Here is a 14,343-nt window from a genome sequence, read left to right on the forward strand (position 1 = left end):
TTGCCAGTCTAATAATTTTGAGTTTACACTATATCCAAAGTAGCGGATTTCCCCTGAAAACAAAAGAAGCCAGAGGAAATAAGATTGTGTTCAATTTAAACAAGCATAATTTACAAAACAGATAAACCCCAGGTAAACTCTCAGAGACTTTCAACTTGAACCCAATCATGTTCAAGAATCAACTTACCCTAAGGCATAGGATTTCCTAGAATTCTAACATGTGATATTCCTGAGTAGTTTATTTTGTTTTTTTGCTGAGGCTACTCTCGCTGCTGGACATATCTATCCCCCTCATTCTCCCTTCCCACAAGCCTCAGCTGATTTGAATTATCAGAGGAACTGACTCAGCTTTTCATTTCATGGTGCACATAGAGATAGAGCCAAAGATCATGCTTATTCAGTGGAGAAAACAAGACTCTGGTATGTGCTACTAATTTCCCTCTAGCATCTTCTCAATCAATACCAACCATGATAGCCTATTTCATCACCTACATGGCATGGTGAGACATTAACAGGAGCAACCATCTCATGCCACGGTTCATTTGTGCTGTACATAGAGAAGTAGCTAATGAACAAATATTTTCTGGCCTCCGTTAAAGAATTATGTTGAACGCAACCTCAGAGGTTGAGCGTTGAGAGAAAACAGAGAATAATCACTAAAAATACACACATATACAAAATTACATCTTATAAAAAGGCTATAAAATTCATTATCATCTAGAGTCTCTGCTTCATTTCTTGGTCATTCAGCAAGCAATCCAATTCACAGATTTTAATAACCTTTGCAGAATGCTCTGCTGACCTGCTCTATTCGTTCTCACTGACCGTGAACATGTGTATGTTTTTGTACAAAGTGTGTATCTATATATTTGCCAGGTATCTATCAATGAGACATATACAATGACAAAGTCTTGCTACAACACTGAAAATACCCTGACTGCTGAGACAGAAGATGACTATAATAAGATTGGTCAGGCCCTTAAAAGGGAGCTCAAAGCTCAAAGAAATATATTTTCTTTAAAATAGAATGATTACCTCCAAATCCTTTGTATGATTTTAACAAAGGAATAGAAATAAATGCGTAAATGTGAAATCTGGGAGAGCTATAAAATTCACTGTTTCTATTCAATGAATTATCACTAATATTCAAATGAGCAATTAGAAACAAATTGATTTGTCCCCTTGGGCTACATGTTGTCACATTGACACAGAAAGAAGATTTCTTTATGCCTTTGTGTCAATGGAGGCTATATCATAAATATGTTTGGTACCATTTTATTATATAGGATCAGTGAGAGAAAAAAACAGAGAGGGTTGTGTGTAGCTGCCTGCATGGAAGAGCAAGCCCAGGTAAAAAGCAAGTAAGAGACAGACAGAGAGACAGAGAGAGAGGCAATATGAATTTTTAATTAGTTGCTTCTCTTAAACTAAGAAACTAAATTTTGTAATTCTATCTAAAAATATTTTAGGTAGCAGAGCCTTTTATTTAAAGGCCAGTTTATTTGGTGATCTAGCTAAAACCATATATCCCTGGAAAAACATCAAATGCTTTAAAGATGAATTAAATACCACTATTTGATGTGATGTGCCAGGACAAATGCAGGTCTTTTTTATTGATCTCTTTCTCATCAGTATAGTGACTAGCACATACTTGACATTCTATAAAGAGTATCCAGTCAGTTAGCACTACATATTTTTTTTAACTTTTTACCAATTAGAAAAACATAGTTGATTAATACTGACTTTATCAGGAAGCTGTTATATTTATAAATTGCCTATTTTTTTTTTAGCATAATGAGAATGAAAACAAACTGTAAGTATGAAGCACTTTATCCTTACTCCATCTTTTATGTATAAAAGGAAGGACAACTCCTTTCTACTCACATCTTTCCCTCAAAAGGCCATGAATCCACTCTGGTGTTGATTCTTTTTGTTTGTACATAATCTTCACAAAGAAAAAATGCAACGAACTGATATTTCAGGTCTGGTTTTTCTCTTTAACTTTTCCTTTGATCTAATGCATGAATTAAATGAAATCTAGTTTGATTAAACCAAAGTATTCTAATTTTTTTAAAAGCTTTTCATATTTTTAAAAACAATACCAGAAACCAGAATCCCCAGTGGCCCAATGGCCTTTCCTAATTCCTAATTACATACATCACTACCTTTTAGGCTGGAGTTTTAAGCGTATGATCAAGTCATCCAGGCCACAGAGGAATGTAAAACATTTCTCATGATATGGTCTATTTATGTTCCTTTCTCCTTAGAGACATTTGTCACTAGACAGATATTTTATTGTTTATTATCTTTTGTGTTTTTCAGGTTGCTGCAGAAAACAAAAACCATATTCCATTTGACAACTAAATGAATCACACAAAAACACTTTAATCTATGGAAAGATAAGCTTTCCAAAAAAGTATTACAGTAGTATTTGTTTCTTGTTTTAATCAAATAAAAAATGTAAAGTTTATTGTTTTGCAATGCCTTTTCACATATAATTTGGCACTGACAATTTCTCTACGAGGTAAATGGGATGAGTTTGAGTGTAGCATTTTACAGATGAGAATACTGAGGCTCACTGACCTGAAGGGACTTGTTCAAGGTCACATGGAGGTCACCATAGCTTCCATATCAACTAAGTATTCTCTCCACCTCCTGTATAGATGAGTCATCAGTTCTACCCAGCTACTTTATTTTTTGTGTTATAGGTCAAATGATACTGTTGAGAGAAAAACAGTGAATATTTTACACAGAAACAAATAGAGTTTCCAGGGATTCTTTTCAACATTAGAGTTTTCCATAAAAAGATTTGTCAAAAAAAAAAAAAAAAAAAAGAGATGTGTCATCCCAGGGTTGCAATGCCACTGAGGCTTAAAGAAGAAATGGTGACAACTGCGGATCCTTTGGTCTTACTAGAGCTCAGTACATTGGTTATGATGGGATTCACTGAATTGTTTCAGAATCTCAAAGGTATTTAATGATTCACACAAATGGTCTATGCCAGAGTCATTGATGTTAGCTTTTCATAGTTTTTTATTTGATTTCTTAGAAAACCGTTTATTGAATGCCAAGCATGGTCCAGGCACTCCACAGTAGGCAGGGGCCACAAAAATGAATAAGCATTTTTTTAAAGATTTTATTTATTCATGAGAGACACAGAGAGGCAGAGACAGTGGTAGAAGGAGAAGCAGGCTCCATACAGGGAGCCTGACGTGGGACTCCATCCCCAGACTCCAGAATCACGCCCTGGGCTGAAGGCAGGCGCCAAACCACTGAGCCACCCAGGGATCCCAGAATAAACATGTTTAATGAGAAAAGCAGGTAAGTAAAGAAATTAATTCAACTAATAAAGCAAGTTTAATGTACAAGCAGGATGGTTGAAGAAACCCTACTTTCCTTTTTGCCATAAGCAGCAGTCTATGCTCCTTCATAAGTACCAAGAACCCTGGCAAAGGAGACAGTGAGTACCTGGTAGTCACTCTGGGCCTACCTGCAGGTAGTTTTATAAAAATAGAGGTAAGAGTGATATGAGAGATGCCTTGTTTTCTCTGAGTAGCCAACACAGTGTTGGCTTACCAGATCTAGCACATTTCGCTATTATTGCAGTGACCAAAATAGAGTCCAAAGTAATACCCTGACCTGGCCAGAATCCCTGCCCTATACTTCTCCTTCATCTGGCCAACTTCTACTCTTTCTTTAATGCTTTGCACTAACATTATCCCTTGCAAAAACACTTCCCAGGCCTCCTCTGCCTACTCTAAACCACCTTGCCAGCCCTCCAACTGCAGTGGGGATAATGCCAGGGCAGATATCAGTCTTGCCACAGTGTATATTTCTCCACTAGGCTGTAACTTCCTTAGAGACAGAATCTATTGATACTTGTATTCACAGAATCTTCCCTAGGATCACCATAGACTCAGAGACAGTGACAACATCTCCAAGGGATGACATATACTGGGACAGAGGGAGAGGATTTTTTTACCTCTACCTCTTCCCCTATAATTTCTATTAGCCAACCCTCTTTACCCCAAATAAACATACAGTATACTTAAAACCAGTATGCCTGCTAGGTCAGTGTAGAACCAAGGCAAGGCCCCTAGCATCCCTTGCCTACAGGATGCTCAGGGAGCAACTTCTACATATCCCTCAAACTCAATAAATATCTGTTCAAATGCCTTCCGGAGAGAAGAAAGTTGAAGAACAGGAAAGAATTTGAATGGTCATGATTTTTAAAAATCAAGTTTACAGCACTATAACTCACATACAGCAAAATGTTCTTCCTCTTTTCATATAAAAGTTTGATGACTTTTGACAAACGCATAGTCATAAAACCACCATCATGATCATGGTGGGAACATTTCTACAATCCTCAAAGATTCTCTCCGAGCTACCAGAGTTTTAAATGAACTCTTCAGAAGAACCACAAAACCGAATACTGTCATGGATTAAATAGTGTATCCTTGCATCTTGGACAATTTAATGTACATCTCCAAAATGAATGGTCGATTTTTTTTCCATCACTCATAATGCCATCATTTAGTTGTGTTTAGAAATCTCAAAGCATTTAGCAAATAAGAGTGACTGTCATTTCCCAAAGAAACTTGGTCCAGCTCTAGAGGTTTATACTCCAATTCAATGAAATGAACACATCTCTTCCCATTTGACCTGTATGTTTCTCTTCTAGGTATATTGTTTTTAATGAGTTGGCTTTTTTTTTTTTTTTTTTTTTTTTTTTTTTATCAAGTCGGCATGTGCCTTCCCCTTACTTATCAATTACACTCCTTTGTGACTATGAAAAGGCTCTGCATCCTGGGGACACTTGGTACATTTGGATTTGATTTGATGGATAAATGGAATGACACAGCAAACAAGTGAATGAGTAAATAAACAAGTAAGGAATGAGCAGTTGCCTCCATTTCATGGATGAGGCACTGTCTGAGAGACACCATGAGGTCAGGTGACTGGCAAAAAGCCATACATTGATAGGCTGGCAGTGCCAGATTAGATGCCAAGCTTATTTTCTTTGCTGTCTCCATTTGCCCATCAACTCTCATTTTTTAAAGTCTCCATAAAATATCAACATTAAAGACTAAACATGGAAAAACAGGCCACACACAAATTAAGTGGTGTCTTAAAAATGAATTTAATGTGCAAAGAATGACATGGGTAGTGTGCAAAGAATGAGAGGGGTAGCTTTCCACTTGATAGGAAACGGCTTTCTTATTCATCAGGACTTCCTCTCCATCACATGGATTCAGTAATACTTTTTGGTGATGCTCTTTGTGTTTTTGTTTGTTTGTGTTTTAACCATAAGACACTTTGTATATGTCCATTGTGTTCTTTTTAAACGGCCTTCTTTAGTGAAAAAGACAGTCACTCTCACTATTGCCCACTAGATGATGACGAGTGGGGAGAGGACACTGGAGGGGGTTCTACACGTATAGCTGGTGTGAGATCCCCCATTGTCCTACCTACGCTTGCACCGTATTTCATTTTCCTCCACATTCGGACAGATCGGGATCGACTGTGATCACATTCCCATTGAGAGACTCGCTGCGCTCAGGGACACGTATCCGAAGAGCGCCAGTGAGCATGCAACGAAAACGGTCTGCGTTCCGTGGGCCACCCTGACCCAAACGGTCCCAACAACAAAAGTAAAGAAATACACTGTTAGTAGCCCTCCCGAGGGGTGTCGACGGCTCTCGGTGCGTCCCAGCCCAGGCCTCCCCACCCCCCCCCCCGGGCGGCTCAGGCATTCGGGATCCGCGGCGGCTCCGCAGCGCGCCCCCCCACCCGCCTCTCCGGCTCCCCCTCCCCCTCCCCCGCTCCCTCCCTCCCTCCCTCCCTCCTCCCTCCCTGAGGCTCCTGCTCCTCCTCACTCCTCTCCCGGCTGCTTCGCTGCGCTCCCCCTAAAACCGGCGCGGCCGCAGCAGCCCTGCTCCGGGCCGCCAGGTAGCGGGGACGCGCACGGGGAGCCCCTCTCCGGGCCCGCCAGCCGCAGAGCATCCCCCGGGGCCGCCGGCCGCCGCCGCCCGCGGGTCGCCGCCGCGATGGGAAGAGCCGAGCCGCCGGCCGCGGCCGCCGAGAGCGGGCAGAGGTTGCCGCAGTAGGGCGCGGCGGCGCCTGCGAGCGAAGACCCGGGCCCGCGCCCCGCTGCGCCCTCGCCGAGGGTCCCGGGCGGCCGGGGCCCGCGGCACCCACCCTGGCTCTGCCACGGCGAGCGCCCTGCCGTGGAAAATGGTAAACAAAGACATGAATGGGTTCCCGGGCAAGAAATGCTCAGCCTTCCAATTCTTCAAGAAGCGGGTAAGGTCGGGTTTCGCCTCTTTTGTTTTCTGCTCTTCTCCGACCGCTGCGGCCGCTGGCCCGGGCGAGCCCGCGGGTTCCGTGCGGCGCCGGGGGGAAGGGCGGGCCGCGGGTGCGGGGCCCAGCCGGGAGAGGCACCTGCCCCGGGGCACACCTGCGGCTGCGGGCGCCTGCCCCGGGGCACACCTGCGGGTGCGGGCCCAGCCGGGAGAGGCACCTGCCCCGGGGCACACCTGCGGCTGCGGGCCCAGCCGGGAGAGGCACCTGCCCCGAGGCACACCTGCGGGTGCGGGCCCAGCCGGGAGAGGCACCTGCCCCGGGGCACACCTGCGGGTGCGGGCCCAGCCGGGAGAGGCACCTGCCCCGAGGCACACCTGCGGGTGCGGGCCCAGCCGGGAGAGGCACCTGCCCCGGGGCACACCTGCGGACGCGGCGAGCGCGGAGGGGCAAGTCTCAAAGCGCGGGACGGGCGGCTTCCCGGAGAACCGGCCCCGGTGCCGCTGCGGCCGGGCTCGCGTCGGGCGGCTTCGTGGCTCCCCGCCCTCCCGTGGGAGGCTGCGACTTTCCCCGCACCTTTCACGGACCCCGTTTCCACCAGTATTTTGCCGTCTTCCCTGGAAGCGGCAGCGTCCAGCTTTCCAAAAACGTTCAGCCGCTCACTTGCAGGGTCTCTGTCGATGGTAGAAATAGCAAAGGACGACAGTGACCTTTTGCAGAAATGATGGAATCCAGCGTTTTAAATCCTCTATTTCGAGTTGCCTCGCTGCTGCTCGCCGCGACCGCCTTTCCTTTAGCGAGAACAGTGGATGGTCCGAATCCAGGTGACAGGATGCGGTTATGCTGCTGTGTGCGTTCATCCCTCCGATTCCCCCTCCTTCCATTCGTAGTGTTAACATCACTTTGCTTACAAATGAGCAAAAAAAAAAAAAAAAGGGGGGGGGGTCTTTTTTGTGTGTTTCATGATAAACCCGATACATTGTAATGGTCACGCTCTGGTCTGTATAAACCGACAGATTTATACACAAGTGGGAGGTAAGAAATGAATGATTGTCAAGGGACCGATGACTGACACTCTTGTGGAGAGTTTCGTGAGCAACAGAACCTTCCTTCCACCCCCAAATGCCCTGTCCTATTTAATCCTCTAGGGCAATTCCATCAAAATGGCTCTCTCCATTCATTCTTCCCATCCTTCATTCAGATCCTCTCTGTGCTGTGCCTGACACAGGGTCCTCCGTTTAACCCATCAGCAGAACAGTGAATTCCATACTGGGCCAGGCTACCTTCCTGCACCAAATGGGCAAGCTGGGAAAGCCGGGCTGGCAGCAGTAAGTCAGGCCCAGCTCCAGGTCCAGCACTGGCTCCCCTTGACTGTCTCATTGATAAGGCACAGCCTTCCCCCAACTCCATGGGCCAAAACATATGCATTAAAACCAAAGCAAGACCACCCTGTCCTTCCTGCTGCTCCTGGAGATCCCTCACTACTGAAGATTGCAGGCTGAAGCAATCAAGTCCGTGCAACTTCCGAGAGCTATGCAGTATTTCTTGGTTTTCCCTGTAGTCAAAATGCTTCTTCCAAGGAATGGGCCCCACTCTGAAAACTAATCTCCAACAGCAAACAAATGTTTTGCTGCTAATAATAATTTCTTAAAATGTCATAGCCCATAATTCAGTGCTTAAACCCTTAACTCTGTTTTAATTAATTAATTAATTTATTTAGTGGTATTGGTGGGAGTGGGATGAGGATGGTATTTTAAAACTCGTCAGGGCAGCCTGGGTGGCTCAGCGGTTTGACGCCGCCTTCCACCCAGGGCCTGATCCTGGAGACCCGGGATGAGTCCCACGTCGGGCTCCCTGCATGGAGCCTGCTTCTCCCTCTGCTTGTGTCTCTGCCTATCTCTCTCTCTCTCATAAATAAATAAAATCTTTAAAAAAATAAATAAATAAAACTCATCAGTTAGGTTATTTATTTATTTATTTTTAATCAACCAATTAGCTGTCAGGTAGAATTTTTTTTTTAAGTGTTACTTATTTTCTTTGCTATCAAAATGCACTAATAGATACATGACTTACCATCTGGTTTCTTTTTGCTTAAAAGCATAATTTACCCATCGTCTTCAGCTGGCACCTCTGTTGACCTTCAGTTTTGCAAAGAAAAAAGCTGAGGTTTTATCTGAGTATTTGGCAGGGAGTAGGAGGTCTATACCAAGATTTTCTGGCCAGCAGCTTCATCTACCTTTTAGAGCCTGGGTTTATCAGTTGCTGGAGATAGAATCAGAAATCCCCCTACTGGTCTGGTCTCCTTGCTCCTCAAGGACGGCAGAATCAGCAGAATGTGACTTTGTAAGAAGTCATGGATAGCCCCAAAGATAAATTCCTTGATTCTTGTCTACTAGTATACAAATTCTGTTTTAAAAGCTCATTTCATTTTGTACCAGGACTTTTGCTTTAGGCTTTGCTCTTTTGTTTGTTCGGTTTTAGGGAGGTTTTTTGGTGTTTCATTATACCATCAATATTAAATAAATGTGTAAAACATCAGGACAATGCCAAAGTAAGTCCCACCTCCTCCCCAATCTCCCCCAGACATAACTGCTGCTACCATGTCGGTGTTCATAACTTCTAGCTTTTTTCTATGCATCTACATACACATTCATATCCTAGAATGTCTTCGTTTTTAGCTAAGAATAATCTATTTTCCCTTTCTTCTATTGTTGAAGTTCCACACATTGCTGCATATTTATTTTTAACCTAGATGGACAGTCTTACAAAGTGAGGCTTTGTTCAGTGCCCACATAAAACCATGAATAGATCTTGGAAAAAAAAAAATTACCCACAGGTATTTTAGGGCTCACAAGAAAGACTGAGGCTTGGACCCAAACTATGATTGCAGAAGGCTTGAGGGGGTGCTCCTGCCACCTGTGAAACATTCCAAAGGGAGCACCAAGAAACTCACCAGAGGGAAATACCAATGACTTACCCCATCATTCATTTAGAAGAGTAAGTGTAGCTGCCACTGCTTCCTACATTCTGGAAGTTGAGGGCCAAGTACTTTACATATACAATCTCATTGAATCCTCACAGAAACCCTATGAAGTAAGAGAAATTATTAAATGTGCAGAGTGTGGCTCAGGGAGATTAAACAACCAACCCAAGGTCACGTAGCTAAAAAAGTAGCAGAGCTAAAATTTAAACTTTGTTTAACCCAAAAACCTGTGTTCTTAGTCCAGACTTCTGATTGCAAATCATCCTCCCTACCTTTTTTTAAATTTTCCACCATAAAATCTTTTTTTTTTTCCCAAGTGAAATTTTATATCTCTGTGTAAGGTATCAAACCAATAGAGGCAGCCGATCCTCAGCAGACAAGCTTCTGGAAGTTCCTTTTCAGCGCACAGTCTGAAGACAAGCAGTCTTGGAGCTATTCCCCCAAATCCTTCGGACTTATGCTTTCCACTCTCATGTCTTAAAAGCTCAACTAAATCAGCTTAATTTCATTTAGTTGAGACTTGCTAAGCTAAACTCCATAAGAGTTCTACTTTCAATGTCTCCATGTTAATGATAAGTTCGCATTAGATGCCTCTGGATTATGTTGTATTCTCAGAGTCTGTAAAAATTCACTTAAAATGAATGGGGAAATGTCCTTATCAGTTCTATTTGCACAATCCAAGAGCTTTAAAAGTTATCAGTTGTGCCAACGATAATCCATTTTCATGGATTCAAAGACCCGTTCATAATTTAGATTCTTACATTATGACTCAGAAAACACAAACAAATGGCATTGTCTTCAACTTGATAATCTTTTCTGGAAATACATTATTAGGTATGTATAAAAGACTTCTATAGCCATAATTATATTGTCTTCTGTAAAATTTCAAAGAATATCTAGCCATATAAAATTTTGGAGAAAGGCTCACATTGACCTCCCTGTTTTAATGATGAGGAGACAGTATCAGGAAGGTGAAGACACCTGCTCAGATTAGAATGGGGCTAAGCACTGCTCACTTGCAGGGTTTTCACTTTTAGATCTAGTGTACTTTCCTCCTCATCATGACCTCTAACTGGTTCAGTGCTTCATGCCTTTTCCATTTGTTTTCTTTTTTTTTAAAGATTGATTGATTGATTGATTGATTGATTGATTGATTTATTTATTCATGATAGACATAGAGAGAGAGAGAGGCAGAGACACAGGCAGAGGGAGAAGCAGGCTCCATGCTAGGAGCCCGACGCAGGACTCGATCCCGGGACTCCAGGATCGCGCCCTGGGCCAAAGGCAGGCGCCAAACTGCTGAGCCACCCAGGGATCCCCATGTCCATTTGTTTTCTAAACAAATAAAGTAGGAACAAAATCTAGCTCTTGTTTTCATAGAATTAACTGCCTAGTGACCAACTTTGACAAGATACTATTGTTTTGATGCAGTATTTCATGATTTTGTGCATTTGAACAATTCCATATGTTGTATTGTTCTTTAATCATAAGAGATTTTAGAATCACCACCACTTATACAACACTAGCTTTGCTGGGCACTGTTCTAAGAGGCTTAAGTACATTACATATGTAAATTCTCACAAAAATCCCAGGGTAGTTGCTATTGTTACCCCGATTTCACAGATGAAGAAACTAAGGGGCATGGGGATGGAGGAAGTAGTCCTAAGGCACACTGCCAGTTAGTGGCAGAATCAGAGTTTGGATCAAAGCACTTGGCTCCAGAGCCCATAGCCTTAACCATTGCCCACCCTGTCTGTTGGTGTTAACCAATCCAGAGTGGTCAGAGGAGAAGTGAAGAGGTATGACTGCCCTAGCCTCCTCCTCCCTGTAAAAATGTCAGGGAACAAAGCAAAGGTTTTCAGCCTGGTTATGATGTTTACCCTGGCAGAGCTGAGGGGTGAAATTTAGCTCCTCTGAAGTGGTTATTCTCCACCACAGTTCCATTAACAGCATTCCTTTACGTGTATTTCTCTTTACTGTTCTATTATGTCTGCCTAAAGAGTTGAATTGGAATGATAGCAAATATCCTCTTCCTATGTGAAATGCTTCATGTCTTCCCAGAGGGCTAACATTTACTGAGCTTTTACTAAGGATCAGGCACTGTTCAAAGCACTTTATTAGTGTAATCCTCAGAATCACTTGATTATGCCCATTTTACAGCCAATGCCCGTCTTACAGCCAAGGACACTGAGCTTCAGAGAGGTTGAGTAACTGGTTCAAGGTCATGGTGCTATTAAGAGGGGTAGCAGAATTCAAACTCAGGAGGTCAGCTGCAGTCCCACCAATCTTTACACCTACATCTCTGGCACACACTGCCATGATTGCTAACGCTGTTTCAGGGTTGACTCTCCCCATTGGAAACTACTGTGAGGATGATCTAGAGAGGATTTTGTGGGGAGTTTTTGGCCATAGCTATGGAGAGTTAACATTTTCCAAGTGACTCCTGAGGGTAGGAGGAATGTTTTCCAACAAATCTGGTCTCCAAGATATATTTGATCATACTTCCTGGAACCATGATGGAGACTCTACTGGCTTCTACTGTGCTTTCTTCAGAGATTGCTAAAATCTGATTTGGTGAGTCCCTCTTGTGTGAGCTCCAACAGCATAGTACATGGTCCTACTCACCCTACACTATAACATCAGGACTGTTTATTCACCTGCAGCCCCACAGGGCAGGAAGGTCCTTAAGGACAGAGAACCCATTACCTTGTTCACTATGTTTCTAACTTGTCAAAGCAAATTTGTTAAATGAAAGTATATACAAAATGAATGAATGAATCCTTCTGTTAACCTGTACCAAAGTCATCATCTTGTCCTCTTCCTCCGCATTCTTCTTCCTTGAAACAGATTCATGACTTAGAAGTCTAATGTATTCTAATTTCCTCTCTGTTTGGATATAGATTATAAATAAATGAAGACTTTGAAAAATAACTTAAATCTGGTTCAAGAACAAGTTGGTACTAGCTTAATAGTTGACAGGTCCTTAGGGAACCTTGATCTCTTCTTGTTTGCTGCTGCAATGTCTACTCCACAACCTCTTTTCTGTAATGCTTTTCCTGTTGGGTCAATCGAGACAGATGTAGTAAGACTGACTAATCTCTAATACAATTATGACTTCAATATTATATAGTACTTGTGTTATTTTTTTTTCCCACCCAGAATTTTTAAAAAATCCTTCCAATTATTATTGTTTCTCATTTTCCAATGTGGTTTAGGAGCCACGGAAGGTGAAGGTGAATTTGAACCCAAGATGCTTTTTTCCACTTTGACCACTAAGTCCTTCGGGGTTTGACCTGGAGCAGGCACAGGTTTGGCTGGCTGGGTATAGCTATGCCAGGGAATTGGTCTCCAATACTGCAGAATGCAGGAGAGGTGCCATCCTCATGTAGTCCATGTTTTGGCACCCTAGCGATTCTCGAGAAAGCCCTGTGCTAGTTAGGCTCTCACTCTGCAACAGCGCTTGGGAAATATTTTGAGTGGAAAGTGTAGCAGAGTTCCTTGAAAGTTTTGTTTTTTGAAGAATTAGTGCTAACGTGCTAGTGCCATATATAACACTGGAGTAAGAAATATTCTGAGCTTGCCCATATTTGATGATCTGTAAATGCTTCACCAGATAGAGCAAAACCAAAATGGGGGTGGGGAGCCATTGAAACACATGTCCCCATCTGAAGATGTTGGATTATAAAAACATAAAGCGAAGAACTGTATGAGAATTGGATCTATAGAAAAATTTAATTAGTAATTTAGGTCAAGCTAAAGATAGTTCACTAGAAGAAATACTGTGGAGGCAGATTTTTAAAGTGTCTTTTTTTTTTTTTTTTTTTTTAAGTGCACCAGTTTTAAGTTTCAGCAGTAAGTCCAAACAGTTAAATAGTAAATACTAACATTCTTGACATTGGCAGATAAGGAGGAAACTCCTGACTTACCAGTCACTTGCTGGCTAACCAGAGCCTCAGATCCCAACTTATTAGCTTGTCTGAGTGTAGACTCATTGGCTTCTCATCAACACGACAAGAAGGACCTTTAATCTTTCCATAGGGTTTAAGAAAGTTAAATTCACAGGGCACACGGTTTCCCCAAAGAGCTTTAACTGAAGGAATATGCACAATGTCCCTGGAGGTCCACATTCCTCCTGTTGGGAAATCTGCTCTGGCCCTCATTCCCAGGGTATCCTCTTGGCCCAGCAAGGAAAAGGCAGTTGCAGTGATGTAACCCGGTCCTTGGTCTATGGGCCGGCCTCGCCGGCAAGTGGCCAGATTTCCCTGGCAGACTGTAGAGTTAGGCTGCAGATTTTAAAAGATTATATGTGGGAGGAAGTGGAGAATGAGGTGGGAAGAAGACAATAGGAAAATCAGACCAGACAAGTTGCTGCTCTGGCTTCCTTGTGTAGCTGCTCCAGCATGTGAAGACAAGATTACTATTACAGTTTTTTTTTTACTCTCACATCTATTGCTTTGCAGCCTTCTAAAATGATTTCATAAGTATTTACAACAAAGGGAGATGAAAATCGAGGCTGTGACTAGGGCGGTAGGAGAATCTTCCCCTTGGTAGTGCAAGATGCCAAAATATTACTCTAATTGCTTTACGGAGCCTGCTGTGATATTTTTCTGGGAAGAATCCACTTAGCTATTTTTATAGCATTGGGATCACCTTGATCTATTTTCCCTTCCTAGGTCAGGATATTCACCCAAAATGCCATTTGCTTGGAGAAATGACTGACCATTTCGTTCTTCTCCTCCTCTTCTCTCCCCTCTCCCCTTCCTCTCCTCTTCCTTCCCTCCCATACCTCCTCCTCCTCCTCCTCCTCCTCCTCCTCCTCTTCTTCTTCTTCTTCTTCTTCTTCTTCTTCTTCTTCTTCTTCTTTTCTTCTTCTTTCTTCTACTTCTTTCTTCTTTTTCTTCTTCTCCTCCTCCTCCTCCACCTCTTCCTCCTCTTCTTTTTCCCTCTCTCTCTCTCAACTCTAAAGGATAAGTTCACACCAAGGTAAAAGATGCAAAAGCCTGAAGTGAAATATTCCTAGATTTGTGTCCTGTAGAAAGCCAAGAACTCTTGTTCCT

General features: G+C 43.0%; 1 protein-coding gene across 2 annotated transcripts in view; it reads left to right on the forward strand.

Annotated features, from left to right (window-relative positions):
• Positions 1 to 5,902: 5,902 nt before the first annotated feature.
• SGK1 (serum/glucocorticoid regulated kinase 1) overlaps positions 5,903 to 14,343 on the forward strand; it is a 115,456-nt gene continuing 107,015 nt past the window's right edge. The window contains exon 1 of one of the 2 annotated variants that reach the window (XM_025997861.2): positions 5,903 to 6,306. In XM_025997861.2, coding sequence (XP_025853646.1) covers positions 6,238 to 6,306 — 69 coding nt within the window. In that variant the 5' untranslated portion in view covers positions 5,903 to 6,237. The remainder of the gene's footprint in view (positions 6,307 to 14,343) is intronic. The other variant, XM_072720510.1, reaches the window with a different exon arrangement.

Source organism: Vulpes vulpes, chromosome 1 (assembly GCF_048418805.1).
Source record: "Vulpes vulpes isolate BD-2025 chromosome 1, VulVul3, whole genome shotgun sequence".
NCBI classification, from domain to species: Eukaryota; Metazoa; Chordata; class Mammalia; order Carnivora; family Canidae; genus Vulpes; species Vulpes vulpes.